Raw genomic sequence first — 23,222 nt, forward strand, 5'->3', positions numbered from 1 at the left:
GGCCAAAAATACACACAGACACTACAAGCAAGACAATTACATTTGGGCCTATGGTGGCATTGACTGGAGGCTAGCAATACTGAGAAGCCAATTCATATTCTACTATGACTACAGTATTCCTACAACATTCCAATAACAAAAACAAGCATGCAGCTAGAGGCGTGAGAATTGGAACGGCAACAAGTTATCTTGTGCAACTCAGCCATTCTACACATACATATCTGTATGCTAGTCAGTGGCTTCATCCGATATCACCGCCTATTGGCCTCCACTCAGCCAGAATGGCCTACGTTGGCCCCGGGGCTTTACACAAGCTAACAGAGCACAGGAAATCAGTAGAGTAGAGACAATGCCATGGAGATTAGTGATCGGTTAACCCCATCGGAGTGTGAGTAGCCCCCCCCTCTCTCACACACACACACACGTCACTGTGGCCCTGTCTGTGTGAGGAATGTGCTGTGCTCTTTCCCGAGTTCAATTCCATCCATGTTACAAGCAGTAAATCAGTGGGGACTCCGGCAGCTCCTGTTCTGCCCTCTCCCTCAGGTAGTGGGTGCAGCCAGCGGGATTTACGCCCATGATTCAGACTCACACAGCAGGAAGGGTTACATCACCAGAGGGCAAACACTCTCTGCCGTTAGGTAGGGAGAAAAACCACAAAACCCCACCTGCTCGTCTTAACCCTCTTCTACACTCACCTGGGTTACTTACAGAGGACACTTTCTCAACCAACAAACCTGACAGGGTCTCTACTGATAAGGATTATAAGACTCAGGTAAGAGACAAGAGTAGCTAGGCTGTTAAATCCAGGATTTAGAGAATTTTCTGGGGAAGTGGCACCAGTTCGCTCTCTCAAGGTTGTTCACAGTGCTTCTCCCACTGCAGTTGAACAAGCCTCATCATGTCAGGAGAAACAGTGTCACAGTCTACAGGTATCAGCCCTAGCCTGGCTTCCTGATAGAGACAGACGTGTGGGTGTGGGATACAGATGCCCTGTGTACACAGCAGTACAGGTAAGAGCTAACAGATCTATCATACATGTTGTTACAAACTCTATCGATCAACCAATCAAAAGTATTCGTTTTAAGAGACTTAACCAACACCTGCTCTTGAGAACATTAGGCATTTCCATTTGGACAGGTGGCCAACTCATTTGAAAAAGTCTCCATCAAACGTGTTCGGCTAAAGGCAGTTTGACGAGAAAGATTATTTAGTAACTGTAAATGGCAAAGCAGTTTTTACTTCTTTCATTTGGACTTGGAAGATAAGTGTTTCCTTAGCGTGATAATGACCGCTACAATTCTAACACGCCCTCGTCCAACTGACATGTTTGGAAAGGAATGCTGTTGTGTCCACACTCTCCCCATCTCCCGCTGCTACTAAAGTGCCAGTAAAACCTTTATGGGCCAACAAAACATGTTTGCCGTAGTGCCTTACAAATTTACAGAGTGAGTGTTTCAAGTCACGAACACAGATATTATATGGGCAAAGCTGTTAGGAGCCCGTAAAATCACAGAGACCACTGAGATTGTCCATTTGACAAGCCAGAGATGAACTGCATTCTGTGTTACTCAATAAAATGACTAAGTTACTGGAACCATACTCAACTAGATTAAAATAAGGAGCATTTTATTTTGCGCTTTGGGCCTAGAGTTTACATGAACTATAATGGACTTTATCTTTTCAGAGCCACACTTTCCTCAGTGTGTTCAGTTGTCTTAGGTAAAAGGTTTTATGCCCTTGCTTTCTAAATGGGTGGTAGCTGTTCAAGGCTCAACATTTACAGCTAACTGAGATTGAAACTGTACAGATTAACTTCTAAATGACCAAAATCGACACCAGTTTGACACCAGTTACAGTATGTGAAAGTCATATTCCAGTTAAATTCTACATACATTACCATCATAACAAATCATGCCAGGTATTGCCACACCTCTCTCAAATAAGAGTTGCGGAATGTGATCTCTTCTGGATCCAGCATGTTTAACAGGAAAGGCTGACTAACTGTCTGTGACCAGTAAACCAGCTCAACAGATCCAAAGTTAAAGAGAAATAAAACAAGATGAATTTGCATACTGTGTCTGAAAGAATCTGGGTTTTGTCTCAACATGTAGCAAATTCCACCCCATTCATAAAATAACGCTTGATTAAAAGTAAGAGTGAAGCCTGTAGTTGTAGTTGCCTGATGGCTATTCCATGCAAGAAATTGCCAAGAAACTGAAGATGTCGTACAACGCTATGTACTACTCCCTTTACAGTTAACTGGCGCTAACCAGAATAGAAGAGGAGTGGGAGGCCCTGGTGCACAACTGAGCAAGAGGACAAGTACATTAGAGTGTTTAGAGTGTCGCCTCAAGTCCTCAACTGGCAGCTTCATTAAAATAGTATCCGCAAAACACCCGTCTCAACGTCAACAGTGAAGAATGCGACTCCAGGATGCTGGCCTTCTAGGCAGAGTTCCTCTGTCCAGTGTCTGTGTTCCTTTGCCCATCTTAATCTTTTATTTTTATTGGCCAGTCTGAGATATGGCTTTTTCTTTGCAACTCTGCATCCCGGAGTCACCTCTTCACACAAAACATGTTAAAAGGTTAATAATTCATAAAGGTGGTGTTAGCTGAATGATATTATCTCATAGAACAAAAGGTATCAGATCTCCTAAGCCTGTGCTAACCTCAGACCTTATTTTGGACGTTTATCCAAAAACTCTATGAAAAAACCTCCATTAATTTCCACATAGGCTTTGACCAACGAGCCATGGCTAACTCATTTCCGTTTTTTAGAACTACAAGCTGGCGAGTTCTATAAAGGATGTTGGGTCTGCTCTAAAATGTGCATATTTGGTGCACAGATACTGAAAGTCAGAATCAGGCTAAGACATCCCTTTAGTGCATTCAGCAGACCACACCTGCATTTATGGGAATAAACTGGATTTGAAAAGTAAACATTTAAAATCAAACACTTCAAAGCACATGTTGGACTATTTCCCAGGAGCCAAATGTTGAAGAATTGTATTAATACAAAACCAAGCAGAGCAGGTGCGTTCTCTAAATAATAGCTGCTGCCTTTTCACATCAAACTTGACATAATCCAAAGGTTACATCTGTTGTTGGAAAGTAGAGGGAAACAAATAGTGCACATCCTGTATGCTGCAGAATGATGAAAGTAAACCTGGACATTTATATCAGAGATGTATGATATGTTCTTGATGGGAAACCACTTGATCTGACATGAACCTAACCTCAAAGTGAAATCATTTAAATTAATTATTTTGTTTCTTATCTTTTCCAAAACAGAGCTTTTTTCTAAGACGGTAGACTGCATTTAGGCTTAATCTCAGAAGTGAACCAAAGGACATCAACAGGACCAGGTAAGATGCCACTGAAGATGTCTCTGTGCCGTAAGCCAGCCTCGGCCCGCTGGTCTAGGACCCAGAAGCGCAGGGAGGTGCTCTCTGTCAACATGATCAGCCTCCCATTGGCCGACTTCTGCCACGTTGCCCACATCGGGAACAATGCCAGCAGTGACAGCTTCGGGGACCTGTCCTTTCTGAAGGGGGGCCACAGCCTGATACTGCACAGCTCTCAGAGCGAACATAACCTCTTCCTGGCCTGCTACCCTCCACCCAAACCCCCACGACTTAACCTGGGTGAGGCCGAGGCCCTAAAGATCCCAGAGTGGACCAGGGCCCACTTGAGCCACAGCGCCTCAGAGAGGAGGAAGGAGTACCGATCCTTGCCCATGCTGGACAGTGAGGAGGGCGAGGGGGCGATCGAGGCCAGTGTTAGCCCCAGCCACGGGGTCATGGTCAGTAGCCACAGTCCTGGCCGGGGCAGTCTGAGCTCTGGCAGGGATGGAGATTCCACTCAGACCTGCCATGAGAACACACTGCAGCTGGATGAGGTGGACAACAGCTTCTCCTTCAGCCTGGACCTGGGCCCCTCCATCCTGGACGATGTGCTGCAGGTCATGGACAGGCTCCACTATTAGAGGAACAGCCAGACAAACATGGGTCCTCAGCAAGAGACTTCACTGACATAATTATATGTGACTGGCATTAGAACACTCTAATCTGTCCTAGGATATGAACAGCTGACATGAAAAAAAACTCTTGACTTAAAGAAACAATGTCAGAACATTTGAAACACCATGGGGATATAATCTCAATCTTTGGATTAGCTGACTGTGGCTGAATTATATAAAATGCAATGGACTCAAAGAGTAATGGATGAGATGTGGACAGAACTGTAACTACAAAGAGATCCTCCTCCATTTCATGTGAGGTAATCTAACCCAGTGGTTCCCAACCTGAGGTACGTAGTGCTTTCGGAAAGTATTCAGACCCCTTGACTTTTTCCACATTTTGTTACGTTACAGCTTTATTCTAACATGGATTAAATCATCCCCCCCCTTCAATCTACACACAATACCCCATAATGAGAAAGCAAAAACAGGTTTTTAGAAAATTCTGCAAATGTAAAAATAAACCAATATCAAATTTACATAAGTATTCAGACCCTTTACTTAGTACTTTGTTGAAGCGCCTTTGGCAGTGATTACAGCTGAGTCTTCTTGGGTATGACGCTACAAGCTTGGCACACATATATTTGGGGAGTGTCTCCCATTCTTCTCTGCAGATCCTCTCAAGCTCTGTCAGGATGAATGGGAAGCGTCGTTGCACAGCTATTTCTGGTCTCTCCAGAGATGTTCGATCAGAGACTTGTCCATAAGCCACTCCTGCGTTGTCTTGGCTGTGTGCTTAGGGTCATTGTCCTGTTGGAAGGTGAACCTTAGCCCCAATCAGAGGTCCTGAGCACTCTGGAGCAGGTTTTCATCAAGGATCGCTCTGTTCATATTTCCCTTGATCCTTACTAGTCTCCCAGTCCCTGCCGCTGGAAAACATCCCCACAGCATGATGCTGCCATGACCACGCTTCACTGTAGGGATAGTGCCAGGTTTCCTCCAGATGTGACGCTTGGCATTCAGGCCAAAGAGTTCAATCTTGGTTTCATCAGACCAGAGAATCTTGTTTCTCATGGTCTGAGAGTCTTTAGGTGACTTTTGGCAAATTCCAAGCGTGGTGTCATGTGCCTTTTACTGTGGCCAGCTCTGTCTTGGTGGTTCCAAACGTCTTCCATTTAAGAATGATGGAGGCCACTGTGTTCTTGGGGACCTTCAATGCTGCAGAATTTTTGTTGTAGCCTTCCCCAGATCTGTACCTCGACACAATCCTGTCTCTGAGCTCTATGGATAATTCCTTCAACCTCATGGCTTGGTTTTTGATCTGACTGCACTGTCAACTGTGGGACCTTATATAGACAGGTGTGTGCCTCTCCAAATCATGTCGAATCAATTGAATTATAGCACAGGTGGACTCCAGTCAAGTTGTAGAATCATCATGGATGATCAATGGAAACAGGATGCACCTGAGCTCAAATTCAAGTGTCATAGCAAAGGGCCTGAATACTTGTGAATAAGATGTGTCTTTCATTTTTAATAAATTTGCCCCCCCCCCAAAGAAATCTATAAAACTGTTTTCGCTTTGTCATTATGGGGTATTGGGAGTAGATTGATGAGGACATTTTTTTTATTTGATCCATTTTAGAATAAGGGAGTAACGTAACAAAATGTGGAAAAAGTCAAGGGGTCTGAATACTTTCCGAATGCACGGTATACCCTTCGGGGTACTTGGGCTATCCACAGGGGGTACGTGGGGAAGACTCAAAGGACCATTGGCCTACTGGTAAAATGCACGAGGGGGTACTTTGTGGGTTTTCCGGTCAGATCAAAATGTGATTTGGGGTACAGTAACCAAAAAAGGTTAGGAAACACTGATCTAAACCATGGACAATAAGAGCCAGCACATGGACTTCTGTTTCAACTTATCCCTTCTCTCATTTACAGTAGATTATCATTTCAGAACGTCATGTTTGAGTTATACGCTAATTTGTTGAATTTTTTTGGATCATATCCATCTGTTGTTTCTATTATACAGCAATAGAATCCGTATGAGTGTATATTATCTAATGTGATGTTAAAGAGTTAACGTTGGAATTCTTCCCTCTGAAGGGTTAAACTGCATACGCTTTAAAGGGCAAAGTTCATGTTCTTCTAGCATTACCCGTTGCAGCATTAGATAAAATGTTACAGTCTAGTTAATAATTTAGCACCTTTTTTTTATCTCAAGCTGTTCAAAGTAAAGTGGGCATTTTCAGTTGGCTGCTTTTTCACCTTAGTTTAAACCCAGTTCCTTCCTACAGAGCTCGAGAGGATTGTTCAATTTAAGAATGTTATGTTAAAGGGGAAAAAAAGAACGAGGGCTTAGTTTTCCAAGGTCCTGAAGCTGTGACGACTTGGCGTCCTTGCCATTCCGTTGTGTGGGGAGGGCAATCTCTCTTCCGCACGCATCTCAGAGGCCCCACTTGAAGGTGCACGAAGGCAGCCCCGTCTCTCTTTCCAACAACACAATGAAAACAAACACTTAGCTCTGCTTCCAATAAAGCCAGTGGTTGGAGGGCTGCAACTCAGGCCACAGGTCCGTGCCCCAAAACCCCAGCGCGGTTTTCTTAAATGTTAATCGGAGTCCCTCGCTCTGGTGAGTGGCGCGAGAGGGGAAGGTGGCGAGGGGTAATGTGATCCTTCCACGTGCTGCTGGAGCCAAGAAGGCTGGGGACCACAGCCATTCATTACCAGCAAGGCTCTTGATGAGGGTTTAAACACTACCTGCTTAACAAACAGGGCCTGATGCGCCGCCCACCACCCCCAGTCCTGGGCCCACTTACCCACCTGCAAGGGGAGCTGGGAGAAAGCCACAGCCAGCACCACAGCAGGGGGCTGTCAGTAAAGGAAAGCAGTGGGGCAAAGCTAAAAGCTGTTACATTCCAGGGATCCTTGAGGCGTTACAGAGAAATTCACTAGCCATGAGTTTCCTGCTGCTAACAAACAGTTAAACAGCGTTAGCAATAGCATGTTAATCTAATGGAGTCACTGATGTTTGTGGGTACATCTGTACTGCATATGTTTTGTGCATCTTTCAGTAAAACGAATTATGGCTTTCAGTATATTGTATGTTTTATGAGAATAATAACACATTGTGAAACACTCTTTTAGACCAGTGTGTACACTAACTTATTTTACTCTTGTCAAATTCCAAGATCAGTGGTTCGCATCAACATTTTAGATGGCTTGTATAATACTGCTTATACACTTTGATGGACAGACATATGTTTGGTTTTCTAACAGTCATGAGGTGCCATAGAGGCCATATTAAAGCCCCGTCTGTCACATTTTACACTTACTGTTTGAAGAGAAATTACACCCTGACATTACATGAGACAGCTGGAGGTAAAGTAGTCCATGTTAGATACTTACACATGGGCACGTACGGACAGACATTCCAAGCCAAATCAACCATCTACTCATTCACAGGTTTCACTTTGAAAGTTACTGCTATTACAATGAACTGGAGCTTGAGGGAAGTACTGAATGGTTATGATGCACAGTGTTGACCACACCTGCATCACAGCAAGGTTATTAAATAGATGAAGTTGGGCTTGATAAAGTCAACCTTTATTCCCCACTTATCCTGAACCAGCAGAACAAGTAATCCATTCATAAGGAACGTTAACGGACAGATTTCCTGGGCCTTATCAGATTGACATCTTGGCTTTCTAGGTTAACGAGTCTTGATATAATTTGCTCAGGACAGGAAAGGAGGACCATACATGATGGTTTCTTATTCTTGTCAAAGCCCAGAAAAGATAGCTCTTCCTTTCCCACCTTTCACCTAATCCTATGAAAGCCCACCTCGTATGCTTCATCAGCATCCATACCTTCATTGTCCAACCTGGTGCCTAAATCTACATTACCGCTTACCCAGACTCTCCTCAATGACATAACACGCCTCTGGAACAGTGGGACTAATGTCCCACTGTCCCAGACAGAGCTCAGAGACAGAACTACAGAGCACCCACACGCAGACTGTCCTTGGACCATACGACACCCCATCGTCTGCACTGGGCTCCTCCACACGAGAAGTCACATAAATGTATCCTCAACAAGCGCCCAAACTCACAAGGCTGATGTGAGAAGAGTAATTGGAAGACAAATTATCTTGGCACAGTGCCAACTGGCAAAACATTTTAAACTGTGAGGTACCCCATCATATCTGGGACCACTTTTCCCTCAAATTCCAAACTCACCATCATACAGAATACCACGAAAGCCATCTTACAAAAGACGAGGTTTTTATAAAAATAAAAATAAATCTGACATTTTTGGGGGGTGGAAATATTGTTTTGACAAGCGAGACATTCCGTTTCTGAAACTGATATTGTTTATGGAACTCTACATCGTGTCAGAACACATTACAGAGCCACCGGTTCACACATTTCTCCCCCATTTAAAAACACATTTAGGGCCAAGGTAGCTCACAATAGTACTGCTTCGCATGATATCCATGATACACTTGGGCATCGTAAAACCTTGAGAAGAAGACAAAACCATCAAAAGATCTCAAAAGTTTAACATCCGCTGATTAAAACTAGCAAGCTATTTGATCAAGTTCATATGCAATGTGTTACAGTAGATCGAAGAGGAGCACAAAAGTCTGAGGAGATTCAATTCAACTTCAGTCCACAGAGGAAAAACACTGAGTCAGCAATGTAAAAACAGTCTCCCATGGCCTTTTGCTCCTTCTAACTGTCCCATGAAGAAAAATGCAGTGGTCTCCATTGCTCCCAGACCTCGTGTTAAGATAGTCCTGTTACCACCTTCTCTATTCCCTGTCTAAGCTAAAGCCCAGTTAAATTAATTGATGCCGATAACAGCTGGCAACAGCGGTAAATTAAACAATCTGTTACATTAGTCCTTTCGCTGCTAAACGGACTCTTCCAGGAAGTCAGAACACTAGAAGTTGTTATCTCCGTCCAGAAAGAGTACAGTGCTGCAGCCAGCTGCCAACTGTAGCAGGACTATGCGCAGCATCCCAGGACCCAGTCAGACTCGGGGGCTATTGTAGGTGAGCGTGCTCTTTCTTTAGCAGAAAGAAGCTAGCCGGTCCGATATGATGTCAAAAACATCCTAGAACAGATGACAAGCTACATCCGGTTCATGTTGTGACAGGCTCCAAGTCTAAGTTTCCTCAAAGATGAAATAAACAGAGTCGTATCAAATATTGCGATACGTCTTTATCAGAATAAATACTCTAAAAAGACAATATGCTAAACGATTGTTCTAAATTGGGGATGCAATGACTTATGACTTCCAAAGACATGATTATGCTGCAGGTTCTACTGATAGGGAGGATACAGATGGTTGGATGTGGACCCCAAACTCAAGAGATTCTGTGAGGTAAGGGCTTAACAACTATGAGTCATATTGACACTGTGTGAATGTAGTCTGGCAGCAATGTGAAGAGTTCTGGGGGACAGCTTGAACACCTCATCCACCGTAATTGAACTGTGTACTTCGCATTGTCATGCAAACCACCATTCCATCTATGTAGGGACAGTATAGTCGATTCTTAACAGATTACGTAATCCACTCAGTATTTCAGGAACAGACACACAGCTGACTGTGTACATCACACTGACATTCAATAAAACTTGACATCAAATGTCAACAGAGTCCGACTGTTTGAAAAACAGCACAAGCACAGAATGATTTACCATACATATTTTACAGCCTCTCATTATGATAATTTATTATGGCACGGTACAGTGATACAAAACATAGCACACTCAGGAGGTGAAACTAGATCCTATCGAAATACAAGGGAGTTTAGTCTGGAGCATAGGGATCAATTCTCTGCACCATGGCCCGGCTGGGACAGGGCCTCTGTTACTTACCCTGCTTGGTTATTTATGTTTAGAAGAACGTTGTGAATGGACCACCACCCCTACAGTATTGTCTCTGCATGGTGTCCCAACTGGTGAAACGCCTGACCCAACACACCCATGTCTGACAGAGGGCCTGTATCATCAAAAAGTTCTACAGCTGCACCATCGAGAGCATCCTGACTGGTTGCATCACCGCCTGGTATGGCAACTGCTCGGCATCTGAACATAAGACGCTACAGATGGTAGTTCGTACGGCCCAGTACATCACTGGGGCCAGGCTTCCTGCCATCCAGGACCTGTATAATAGGCGGTGTCAGAGGAAAGCCCATAAAATTTTCAGAGACTCCAGCCACCCTAGTCATAGACTGTTTTCTCTGCCACTGTACCCCCGCACACTGACTCGGTACCCACTGTACAAAACCTCGTTATTGTTATACTTTTGTTTATTTGGTAAATATTTTCTTAACTCTTCTCTGCACTGTTGGTTAAGGGCTTGTAAGTAAGCATTTCACGGTAAGGTCTACACTTCTTGTATTCGTTACGTGACAAATGGTTTGATTTGATTCACAAACTTAGAGAATCACTCAGCACAGGAGTACAACAGGGCTCATCCATGTCTCTCCAAATGTGCTACAGTGTGTGATACTAGGGATCTCCATGGGCCTGTGGGTACTTGGGAGCCCAGGTGCAGCAACAGGTCCCAGACCAGTGTTAAACAGAGTGGCGCATAGTGTGAAGTCAGGCGTGTGCGTCCCTGGGCTCCCTGCTTTGCTGGGGCTGGATTGATGGAGGTTAAAGAGGCAGGTATCAGCACTGCTGCTCCTCTGTGATCGCAGCAGGTCACACTGAGGGAGAGGGAAAATTAGAAAATGAGGGGAGGGTGAAAGAGGCAGCAGAGGGAGAAAGACAGGGAGAGGAAGCAGAGTGAAAAATAGAGGGAGAAAGAGGGAGATGTAGTGTTCTGGATCCCAGACAGTCTCCCCAGGACCTCCATGGTTCTCCCCAATCAATCAAATGTACAGTGCCTTGCGAAAGTATTCGGCCCCCTTGAACTTTGCGACCTTTTGCCATATTTCAGGCTTCAAACATAAAGATATAAAACTGTATTTTTTTGTGAAGAATCAACAACAAGTGGGACACAATCATGAAGTGGAACGACATTTATTGGATATTTCAAACTTTTTTAACAAATCAAAAACTGAAAAATTGGGCGTGCAAAATTATTCAGCCCCTTTACTTTCAGTGCAGCAAACTCTCTCCAGAAGTTCAGTGAGGATCTCTGAATGATCCAATGTTGACCTAAATGACTAATGATGATAAATACAATCCACCTGTGTGTAATCAAGTCACCGTATAAATGCACCTGCACTGTGATAGTCTCAGAGGTCCGTTAAAAGCGCAGAGAGCATCATGAAGAACAAGGAACACACCAGGCAGGTCCGAGATACTGTTGTGAAGAAGTTTAAAGCCGGATTTGGATACAAAAAGATTTCCCAAGCTTTAAACATCCCAAGGAGCACTGTGCAAGCGATAATATTGAAATTGAAGGAGTATCAGACCACTGCAAATCTACCAAGACCTGGCCGTCCCTCAACTTTCAGCTCATACAAGGAGAAGACTGATCAGAGATGCAGCCAAGAGGCCCATGATCACTCTGGATGAACTGCAGAGATCTACAGCTGAGGTGGGAGACTCTGTTCATAGGACAACAATCAGTCGTATATTGCACAAATCTGGCCTTTTTCGAAGAGTGGCAAGAAGAAAGCCATTTCTTAAAGATATCCATAAAAAGTGTCGTTTAAAGTTTGCCACAAGCCACCTGGGAGACACACCAAACATGTGGAAGAAGGTGCTCTGGTCAGATGAAACCAAAATTGAACTTTTTGGCAACAATGCAAAACGTTATGTTTGGCGTAAAAGCAACACAGCTGAACACACCATCCCCACTGTCAAACATGGTGGTGGCAGCATCATGGTTTGGGCCTGCTTTTCTTCAGCAGGGACAGGGAAGATGGTTAAAATTGATGGGAAAATGGATGGAGCCAAATACAGGACCATTCTGGAAGAAAACCTGATGGAGTCTGCAAAAGACCTGAGACTGGGACGGAGATTTGTCTTCCAACAAGACAATGATCCAAAACATAAAGCAAAATCTACAATGGAATGGTTCAAAAATAAACATATCCAGGTGTTAGAATGGCCAAGTCAAAGTCCAGACCTGAATCCAATCGAGAATCTGTGGAAAGAACTGAAAACTGCTGTTCACAAATGCTCTCCATCCAACCTCACTGAGCTCGAGCTGTTTTGCAAGGAGGAATGGGAAAAAATTTCAGTCTCTCGATGTGCAAAACTGATAGAGACATACCCCAAGCGACTTACAGCTGTAATCGCAGCAAAAGGTGGCGCTACAAAGTATTAACTTAAGGGGGCTGAATAATTTTGCACGCCCAATTTTTCAGTTTTTGATTTGTTAAAAAAGTTTGAAATATCCAATAAATGTCGTTCCACTTCATGATTGTGTCTCACTTGTTGTTGATTCTTCACAAAAAAATACAATTTTATATCTTCATGTTTGAAGCCTGAAATGTGGCAAAAGGTCGCAAAGTTCAAGGGGGCCGAATACTTTCGCAAGGCACTGTATCTATAAAGCCCTTCTTACATAAGCTGATGTCACAAAGTGCTATAAAGAAACCCAGCCTAAAACCCCAAAACAGCAAGCATGCAGAAGCACGGTGGCTAGGAAAAAGTCCCTAGAAAGGCAGGAACCTAAGAAGAAATCTAGAGAGGAACCAGGCTCTGAGGGGTGGGCAGTCTTCTTCTGCCTGTGCCGGGTGGAGATTACATGATAACAGTACAAGGCCTGGGGTATCCACTGACCCCAGGCCAGACAGTCTGCCCAGGACCTCCATGGTTCTCCCCAGTATCCACTGACCCCAGGCCAGATGTGGGACAATATTACCAATATTCACTGGATCCCCATTATGTCATGTGGGCCTCTTTAGTGAGAAGCATTCTCACTGAGGGCTAATGTGAAAATTACACTGCTATAATCATTTTGTTTTCGTTCCCTGCCCTGAAAAACTCTGCGAGAGATGAAGCAATCTGCATCGGATAGCTTTAACCAGTAAAACCGGTTACCATAATAACATTACTCTGACAAGTCCCAATGCGCGGGCCGGGCTGTGAACCCTGCATGGCGTGCTAACCCTGACGAGGGGCCTGAGTTACTGTGCTGAGGTGAAACAGTCCATCCATGCAGACCCGAGACCAAATGTATGGAAAAGCTCTTTATAAACAAAGTCAGCGTTATTATTATTATTATTATTATTAGGCCTAAATGACCACAGCAGTGAAACTAAGTAATGGTGATTATGGACACAGACAGACTGAGTCATGTCTAGCTCATGACCAGAGAGAAGCTTAAACTTCCTGTACTCCTCAAACTGACTCAGATCACCTTCATCGTCCACCTACATTTCCCAACTGTGCTACAACATTATTCTGATTGGAAAAGGCCTCTAAACTGCCAGTATGCATGTTATGAAAGCCGACCAGGAGGTTAGCAAAAAGGTGGGCGGACTGGGGTGAGTACCACTCTGGGTAGAGAGAGAAAGCCCTCTCGTGCCAGCCTGCACGCTGGTCATGTTGGGTTACCGTGTGATTCTCATGGAGTGAGGCATTCCATTGGTCTCCCGGGTGGGTCAGGCCTTAATGAGAGGCGGGACAGGCCAGGGGATCGGGCCATCGCCGGGCCAACACACTGCTTCTCCAAGCCAAACAAACCTAAGACCATTTAACCAAACACATTTTTCTGGGCCAGATAAGGAGAGTGCAAGTGCATGGGCAATATTTTCTCGCTGATACAAAATTAAAACCGCAGAAGTTTACATACCTCTCTTTGCGGGATGGTGTTTAGGAAATGTTATTTGGATTGGAAGCCAACAACGTGGAGATATTTGGCAACATAGGGCTTACATTATCATTGATGGGAGTGAAGGAGAATTAGGACTAAGCACATTGGGGAGAGGTTGCCCTACTTGTGGTGGCGGTTGCCCTTGGTTACATACCTGTTTAGGTGGGAAGTACTGTCCAGATGTTTGCTGAACCTGCGACACCACTGGGGTGATGACTTCAGGCTGTCCCTCAAGCCAAGAGATCTTCAGTGGGTTTGCTGTAAGGCCACTCTCGTTCTTATATGCCAATTCCTGGAGAGAAACAACGGAGTAACGTTAGGCCCCAGTGTGACACGATCTGCTGACAGGCCATTTTTTCCCCAGCACCACTAATGGAGCTACATCAACCTCTCTACTCCTCTCAGCTCTATAGAGTTAGTTGTGTCTTCCACCCCAGCCGTTGTGTGGGGTTTTGCCTTGTGTATTTGAAACGCACATGTGGGGTGAACTTTGGATACCCCAACCCCCCCCAAGCAGTGTAGGGACCCCGAGATCTCCAGACAGCAAGAAGGCGACCGCAGGCCCAGAGTCTGGCTCCCCAGGGGACAGCAGAAATGTTCTGTTGAGGGGAACCACACATCGCACCAGAGCCCACAACAAAACAGCATGTGACAGCAAAGGAGCAGAGGACTCAGGTGGTCTGAACAATGAGGCGGCTCAGCCCTTCTGTCCTCCTGGTTCCCATCAGAACACTCTGTTCTGTCAACTCCTCTGTTCTGTAACAGACACACACTACAAGATGATGAGAATGTCATCATGTGTGTGGAAAACTAGGGGCCTTGGGCTGGGAAGTTGTTGAGACGCATAATGCTCAGTGCAAACCAAATGGTAAAGAAATGGCCAATCAGTAAAATCTGGTGGGTATTGGTTGATTTCAGTGACTTTTCAAAAGGAAATGAGATGAGCGTGTATAATATATGAACCAGAATACTTACAGCTGCTTTTACGGTTTCAAATTCTACCACAGCACTTCCTCTCTTCTTCCTGGATATGAGAACATTTAAAACGTCGCCATACTGAAACAGCCACAGAAACACAGACAGTTAGTACACAATGTATTCCCAAAGTAGAACACAGAACCAGAAAAATGGGCATCATTAAAACCAGCAAGAAAAACCCAACAGATGACCAGACAGGACTCTAAAGCTTAAATCCCATCACATCAGTTTATGGACCACCACCTCCAATGACAATGTTAGAGTACACACTTGTAATGGCTGAGTTTTCAAGTTACACAATAACAACTATACGTAGGACATCCTGTGATTTGGTCCCTTGAGAGATAGTGAGAGGGACCCATACTGTTAGAGGGAATGAGAAACATATCATCCCTAAATGTGATTTTAAAAATTACATGAACCCTAATGTTTTTTTTTTTATGATTCATTTCCAGAAAAAGATCAACCTCAGTAACATTCTACCACAGCAGAAATGTCTGGGACACGTCAACATAAACAACTTTTAGCATGTTCTTAGTATCAAGACAGTATCCTGGACTTCTTCAGTAAGCCTACTCTATGTGTGGTGAGAAAACTCTATAAAACATGTTTTGGTATAAACTGAAATTAGCCAAGGCCCTTGTCCAGCTGCCTGCCAGTACGTCAGATGCAGGGGAGTACAGGGGAGGAACAGTCCAGCCTGGGTCAACCACTGACCTCTGACACACACACACGGAGAGACAAAGACAGAGAGAGGAGCTGGAGAGTGGAGACAGGATTTGGACTAGGTCTCTGACAGGAGTAAAAGCTGATCTCTCTCAGCTGCACTTATAATTACAGAGGCTCTTGGCTGATTGAGGTTGATGGAGGCTGGGCTCCTCTGGGTAAAGGCCTGCAGCAGAGACAGGGCCCACGGCTCATACAGTATGTCACCTGAAATACAGGGCCGCTCTCATTAAGCCCACTTCTAGAGAGCAGTCTCAGCAAGGAGGCCTCTGAGAATCCCATTACCAGGAATCTGCTTCTCTGGGAAAAGGACAGGCCAGGAATGCTAATGGACGTGGACACTCTACAGCGTGCCAACAGTGACAAACGGGAGTCTCTGTAGACCCCTATTTCATAAATCCAAATATTTTAATATGTATTTCTTCTCCCCTCCAGAGAAGTCGTAAGGTTGCGTGAGTCCAAAACACACACAGTCCCCTTTCCCACACATGGGCGGCTACTCCTACTCAAGCATTACCTGCCACTCATCGGAGAAGCTTGCCATTGCAAATAGCGTTAAGTTGTTTTTTAAATGTCACTCTTTACTTTAGCAAAAACAACAACACTCCTTTTCCCACAATCCTCTGACCCAGCCTCCCACGCCTGACTGTACATTGAGTGCGTGCGGAGGAGAAATTCAAAGCTTTCCTTCCGTTTGACGTCAGTGACACTTGGACTTGACCTATCCTCATTCCTGCACGACCTACGCCCCACCAAAACTCCCATTAGCTGGTTGCAGTTCGAGGTGGTACACGGTTGCATGAGAAGAGCACATTTCCTAGCGACTCCCCTGGCACTGCTAAACCCGCCCAGTAGCAGGGACACTAACAATGGCGTGCACCACTAAGAGGGCACTGCATTGCCCTAAGCCCTTTCACTGCTACAAAACTTAATGGGGCTTGTATAAAGGGAAAAATAAAACCATCTAAAACACTGATGTCATGCAGAGCTCAAAAGCGAGCTGGACACCAGGCAGGTCTCATCACAGGCGAGTTGGAGACAGATACAGGTCTGTGATGCAGCAGGGGACAAGCCCTCACAGACAGATACAGGTCTATGATGCAGCAGGGGACAAGCCCTCACAGACAGATACAGGTCTGTGATGCAGCAGGGGACAAGCCCTCACAGACAGATACAGGTCTGTGATGCAGCAGGGGACAAGCCCTCACAGACAGATACAGGTCTGTGATGCAGCAGGGGACAAGCCCTCACAGACAGATACAGGTCTGTGATGCAGCAGGGGACAAGCCCTCACAGACAGTCTTACACCACATAGCTTGAGAGCTATATTCTACAAGTATGATTATATAACCAGTGTCTCTTCTGCGAAATTACACATTCAAATAAGAACATTTGATCGGAGACATACAGTAGGAGTCTTAGCTCCTTCCAAGAGATGCAGGTGTGAGAAACTGTTGCTCTCAGAAATAAACTGTGTGCCAACTTAATGGCGATGGCCTTTTGAATTATAGCCAAGTGGTGATTCAAGTTCAAGGCACCCACCTTTGATAGAAGGCTAAAAATAAAGTCTTGAGAGTAGCCGCCGTTGGTGTCATCCTCTTTTTTACACTTCCACTTCAACTGAAAAGAGAGAATAAAAAAAAAATTAGGAAAGAAAAACCGAGAGAGACAGATAACCCACCTTTGGTTATGATCTTACTTACATGGGGTCTGTACTAATGTTCCCCAAAGCTGCCAGTCTAGGGTTATGGATCCTACTTACATGGGGTCTGTATTAATGTTCCCCAAAGCTGCCAGTCTAGGGTTATGGATCCTACTTACATGGGGTCTGTACTAATGTTCCCCAAAGCTGCCAGTCTAGGGTTATGGATCCTACTTACATAGGGTCTGTATTAATGTTCCCCAAAGCTGCCAATCTAGGGTTATGGATCCTACTTACATGGGGTCTGTACTAATGTTTTCCAAAGCTGCCAGTCTATGGTTATGAATCCTACTTACATGGAGTCTGTACTAATGTTTTCCAAAGCTGCCAGTCTAGGGTTATGGATCCTACTTACATGAAGTCTGTACTAATGTTTTCCAAAGCTGCCAGTCTTGGGTTATGGATCCTACTTACATGAAGTCTGTACTAATGTTTTCCAAAGCTGCCAGTCTTGGGTTATGGATAGGGTTGGGCGGTCTCTAGATTTTCATACTGTCATATCGTTTCTGTACCATACCGGGGTATACGGTATTACCGGAAGTGCACACAAGGGGCGCATTTTTTTTTTAACAAAATCGTTTTGGGGCAACAGGGATCTTGATCCAAGAGGGGATTGAATATCTCTGCTATAACCAAGAAACTTGATCTTTACATCTAGCCACTTAGCTAGCACAAAAGCAAACTAAAAACAATGCTGAAGCACGGAACTGGATATATACGGTATATATCCGGGGCTCCCGATACATCTTAGATTTCTTACAGTTATACTTCATTTATAGTCAGTGGTGTAGCACACACTCCTGCAGCCCCCAGGAGAAAAAAACAAACAAACATATGTTCTGATGACAAGCGCAGATTAAGCAGGACTGAGCCCGTGCCAGGCCGAGGAGCAGAGCAGTGCTCCAGGGGGACATTGTTCAGCTCTTGGAGCATACCCACCACCACCACCTGGGAGACCTGCAGTCAATTTCCAGTCAGCTTTACGTGCTTAGGGGAGGGCTACAATTAAGACAGGTCAGACTGGGATCTGGACCGAAGACACCAGACTGACTCACCTGCTGCTAGACAAATACGTGTGGCACGCAGCTAATGCGAGGGTCACTCAATCACACAGAAATATGTGAGAGTTATTCTGAGCAAACTCCTGGTTAGCCAATACCATGTAATAAAGCCATGATCTCTAACGTTGGCTGACAGCTGAAAGTTAACTCTACAGCATTTAAATTGTAAATGGTTCTTCTTCCCAGTGTCTAGCTCTCTGAGTAAGATGTTACATAACAGGTTAATTTCATTCATAACTCAGCAGTGTCAAGACCGTATCTCGCTAACTAATGGAGCAGAATTAGAAATGGCAAGCAACGAGTAACCGGACCAGGGCAGAACTCTGTTCACTGTCAGGGAGAGCCTTTCTGGGAATTGCACCCCCCACCCACACCTTTTTTTTAACAATTATTTCCAAAATGTGCTTTCTCCTTCCAAGGCCAATCTCCTCTACCCAACAATAACCTTGTACCCCATTAATCTTCTAACAAGGCAGAGCAGATCTTGGGTGATACCCAAATGTTCAGGCCGCTCCAGCAAGTTGCTACGGTGTACGTTACTGGCATTCTAAACAACTTATAAGAGATTGGAGTTCCCTGGCAGTACCCAACTGCTCTGGTACATTTAATGCCCACACTTGCAAGCCACAAATAACTAAAGATGTAAGAACAAAAACAAATACCCTCACACAAAAAATAACAATGCATAATCAGAGGTCATATTTCCCTCTCCCCACACTGGGGAGGACAAGAATGGTGTATGGTCAACTTCCAAATAGCACTGTTGAAATCTACTCTTTGAGGACCGTTAGAAACGTAAGCGTCAATGTCCCCCAGTAGTTTTGGACTTTATTCCACCCCAAAATAAAATACGAAAATATTAGCGAAAATTATTACATTTCTGTTGTGGGGAAATTTAAATATGAAGCAATTTTTTTCCGTCTCAGATTGAAAGATAAAGGACTGACAACATAGCCAGAATTGAGCCTGTTGTATTAGAATACTGAGGGAAAGAACAACGCTCTAGGGCCAGGAACAATACCGCTTGAATGTTGTAGCTTAAAAAAAGACACAGATGTCATTCATTTACATCTAGCAATATTGTTCTATAACAACATTACTAACTGAAGTCTGACTTTGATATTGACATTATTGCATGTTACCAGCTAACAGACACAACTGCCCCTCAGAGTAATGTATGGAATAATATTCACATGCACAGTACATGAATACAATTTGTACAGTACAGGAGAGGAACAGGGTGGAGGAGGAGGAGTGTATGTACTCTCCATTAGATCTCAAATGTCTTGGTTTCCATCATAAACCACTTACAAATTAAATACCTTAGGAGATTCCAGCCACTCACTTCAGAGATTCCTCAGGAGGAAACCAGTACGAAGACTCTTCTCCCTCTCCTCCCCCCTACTCTCTTGTTCCTTCGCCAGAAATCTCTACCCTAAATACTGACCCCTCTTCCAATCCCCTGACTAAAAGCAATATTAGAACTTACTTTTAATTTGGGGGTCACATTGCTCTTGGAATGCCTTCCAAATGCTGCGTCTGGAAGACAGTGAAGGAAAGGGAGAGAGAGAGAAAGACAAAGAAAAAATTATTCATTCAAGCAGACAAAAAATCTCAAAAGACGAATGAGACGTGCAGTTGGTCGAGGACGGGGAGGGCTCTGTCACAGTGGTCAAAACATTGTTGTCTCTCCGTTGGGAGACGGACAGGATCGGTTGTCTCGCATCACCGCAGGTCATACATGATCAGTCTTGGGTTGTTCATCTCTCCGCAGTACTGTACTCGCCCCGACCCCAAGCCTGCAGACCTGCCGGGTGTCTCGAGAGCCGTAACAGGGCGTTGTTCCAGGAAGGCCTCGCCGCAGAGGCCTGGAGAGGCCCAATAGCGTGCGAGCAGAGAAGATCTCAGTGACGACGTGCTGAACTTGCCTGACTTAATGTGCAGCAGCAATGGGGGGGCCAGGCCAAGACCTCATCTCCCACAACGCTGACTCCCATCACCCTTTACTAGACCATCCATGGTTTCTCATGGCTCCAGCCCAGAACAAGCATCTTTTTCCCCCAAATGCATATGATATTAAGATGTAAAAGGATACCTTGTGGACCAGATGATGAAGCGCTATGTGAGTCTGTCAGATCTGTATTATGCAGCCAGGTTATTTCTTTGCTAATGAACAAAAATAGGCCTTTCCTACAAATAGTCCAAACAGTTGTGTTCCTAAGCAGCATAACATTAAAAAAGTCAAAGAACATGCCATTGTTGTTCTGTCCAGACGAGCTGTGTACTGTGTAATATCTGGCCAACTGGCCGCTCACTGCCCTGTTGACTGGCCTAGTTCAGTAGACAGACTTAGCAGTGGGTCTCATAGACAGCACCATGTGCAACAGCATATAATTAGAGGTAGTAGATAGGGCGGTGATAGTCATGGAATTTTGGATAACAGTAATTGGCCAGCCAAATTACCTTGGTCTCTGTAATAGCCGTTCAAGGGGTTGATGGCAGGTAGCTTGGTGGTTAGAGTTGGACTAGTAACTGAAAGGTTGCTAGATCAAGTCCCTGAGCTGACAAGGTAAAAATATTTTGTTCTGCCCCTGAACAAGGCAGTTACCCCACTGTTCCTAGGCCGTCATTGCAAATAAGAATTTGATCTTAAACTGACTTGCTTAGTTAAATAATTATATAACTAAGCAAGTCAGTTTAAGAACAAATTCTTATTCGTGCCTTTTGTTTAACCCAGGCCTTTTTTTTAACCCCGTTCAAATAGCAAAAACATTTTGAAAAAAAGTTGCTTGAAAAGGCATGAGCCCTGCTTTGTTTCTTGCGCAGGCTGTACACACTCCAATAGTCTCTCATTCAATTTGACAAACACTTTCACGGCGGCATCCCCTTTGTGGCCGTAATGCACCCTAAAAGAATCCATGCCTTTTGCGGCCCGGAGTGCTGCATTTTGCCCTTTTCCCTGAGTGTGCTGCACAATCAGAAACGTCTCTCACTCACACGGCTCTCTGTCATGTGATCGGGTCTCTCTCACAGGCTACAAGTGAAGACCGACACATCCGGGATCCAACTGCACACGTCTTTATCCAATTCTGAGGTGCATATTGAAGATATTGGAAGAACTGTCCACATTTACTTTTTGTCAGTCAACAAGATGAGTAGGCCTAAAGAACAGCAAAAGCACTAGCCTATGTCAATATACAATCCCCCATAGTACAAAAGTTGACCTATTCTATTCTGTGCGAGAAATAAATATTCCAAACATAGTCTGGGACAGTTGTGGGATGTGATAGATCCCAAATTAATACAACCACTAGCATCAACAAAAACTTTTTCATGCAATGTGGTTGATGAAACCGATCAGAACGTTTAGCATAAAATGTTGATAAACTATTAGGCTATTTCTTCACACTATAAGCGCAGCAATGCGCACATGGTAGTAGGCTATAAGCGGGAATGTTCCATTAGCAGGAAAACACCATTATCAAAAGTGACCACAAATGCAATTATGCATGTAATGCTTTTATTATAAAAGGAACATTTACGGTGAAAATGATCTTCCCCAAACTTGAAAATGGGCTAGGCTCCATGAGATGTGCGACTACTATTCGGGGAGAGAAAAAAAAAGGCTTTGTTTCTTATGCTGGGCATCATTCACAAGTGATAATATATGATTTGGCAGGGTAGCCTAGTGGTTAGAGTGTTGGACTAGTAACCGGAAGGTTGCAAGTTCAAATCCCCGAGCTGACAAGGTACAAATCTGTATATAATCTGCTATTATTGTCACCCATTCGACTATTCTTGATTTAATCTGGTCTTTATATATACACTAAACAATATATATGTGTGACATTTGTTTTGATTTAGAATAGACAATTATCATGCACCTGTATCAAAACAGGGGCAGCGGGGGAAAAATATGTAATATATGCACTTAAATAGCAAATGGAGGAAGCTTTTCCCCATGGTTTATTTTCATGTTAGCCAGGTAGGCTGTACTCATGTTGTAAAGACAAGCAATGTGCTTAATATTAGAAAAGTTGAGAAATAAATATAGTAGGCCTAGCCTATAGAAAGCTGATGAGATCCTCGTTTTCTTATTAGCAGCCATCACACTCTTTTCTCCCACAATTACATAACCTATAGAAATGTTGTGCAATATGAGCTCATGGGGTCTCATGAAGTGTTTGATTAGATTTCAGATTACATTTGGGTTGATGTCAGAGTGATTAGAGGGACAATAGAGTGCTGAGTACCAGGCAGTTAGCAAGTTTGGTAGGCTACTAATGACCAGCAGCAGAATCAGAGCTTGGAGAAGCCTAATTACCGAGACTAAACAGTCATGTGGAATTTGACTGCCTTCATGACTTGTGACCTCCGGTGTGTCGGTAATACGGTCACCGAAACAGCCCTAGTCACAGAATGTATTTTTTGGTGGGTGGCCCTTGCCAGGGTGAGAGGTTCCAAGCCCATTCTATTAATCATTTGCTACAACACCTTGCTTGTTTCAGCAAGGAGCAACAAAGTTTCATCATGTTGTTAAGAGTGTTATTCCAGAAACGGACTCAACGGCACGAATGCTCGGCCGTCCCGTCTTCGGTCAGCTATTCGTTACAAAAATATTGATTTGATCATTTTATGACAGTCTTCATCCATAACCGTCGGTTACACGGTTATATGGTAAGTGTGCCAGCCATAGAAGTAGAATGAACATTGTAATCCAAACTCCGTGGGTAACAAGGTAGTAAAATGTACTGCGATGATGAGTGACTGGTGTGGTTGAGTAGTGTACCTGTAGCTGTGTAGTCTGCTGTGCCTGTGTGGTGGAGCTGTGCTTCGCTCTCCCTCCGGATCTGTTCTTTGATCAGCCTCTGTTCCTCCTGCAGCTGCCTGGAGCCCTCCTCTCGCAGACGGGCAATCTGACAGGACAATTACCTCATGGTTAACAACAAGGAACATCCTTCTCTCAAGGATAGGTTCCGGGCCAGTATTCACAAAGTGTCTCGGAG

The 23,222-nt window shown here is 44.3% G+C and overlaps 2 protein-coding genes across 4 annotated transcripts in view; one reads left to right on the forward strand and one right to left on the reverse strand.

Moving 5' to 3' along the window:
* LOC110497961 (dnaJ homolog subfamily C member 17) overlaps positions 1 to 23,222 on the reverse strand; it is a 60,008-nt gene that overhangs the window by 8,114 nt on the left and 28,672 nt on the right. For both annotated transcript variants that reach the window (XM_021574450.2, XM_036954909.1), the window contains exons 6-10: positions 23,006 to 23,132; positions 19,706 to 19,755; positions 16,996 to 17,073; positions 14,725 to 14,805; positions 13,904 to 14,041 (exon numbers count right to left, since the gene is read on the reverse strand). In XM_021574450.2, the coding sequence (XP_021430125.1) occupies positions 13,904 to 14,041; positions 14,725 to 14,805; positions 16,996 to 17,073; positions 19,706 to 19,755; positions 23,006 to 23,132 (474 nt within the window). The remainder of the gene's footprint in view (positions 1 to 13,903; positions 14,042 to 14,724; positions 14,806 to 16,995; positions 17,074 to 19,705; positions 19,756 to 23,005; positions 23,133 to 23,222) is intronic.
* LOC110497963 (cdc42 effector protein 3) lies at positions 445 to 4,413 on the forward strand. Of its 2 annotated transcripts, XM_021574453.2 has the most exons (3): positions 445 to 775; positions 886 to 1,013; positions 3,294 to 4,413. In XM_021574453.2, exon 3 carries the CDS (start codon positions 3,373 to 3,375, stop codon positions 3,985 to 3,987), a length of 615 nt encoding a protein of 204 aa, XP_021430128.2. In that variant the 5' UTR covers positions 445 to 775; positions 886 to 1,013; positions 3,294 to 3,372; the 3' UTR covers positions 3,988 to 4,413. The 2 variants fall into 2 exon arrangements, with proteins under 2 accessions (XP_021430128.2, XP_021430127.2); XM_021574452.2 differs by having other exon boundaries at positions 445 to 1,013.

Source organism: Oncorhynchus mykiss, chromosome 19 (genome assembly GCF_013265735.2).
Source record: "Oncorhynchus mykiss isolate Arlee chromosome 19, USDA_OmykA_1.1, whole genome shotgun sequence".
NCBI classification, from domain to species: Eukaryota; Metazoa; Chordata; class Actinopteri; order Salmoniformes; family Salmonidae; genus Oncorhynchus; species Oncorhynchus mykiss.

What these genes read in the sequence shown, in the direction of transcription:
- LOC110497963 (XM_021574452.2), top strand. Translation starts at nt 3,373, where the DNA reads ATGCCACTGAAGATGTCTCTGTGCCGTAAGCCAGCCTCGGCCCGCTGG.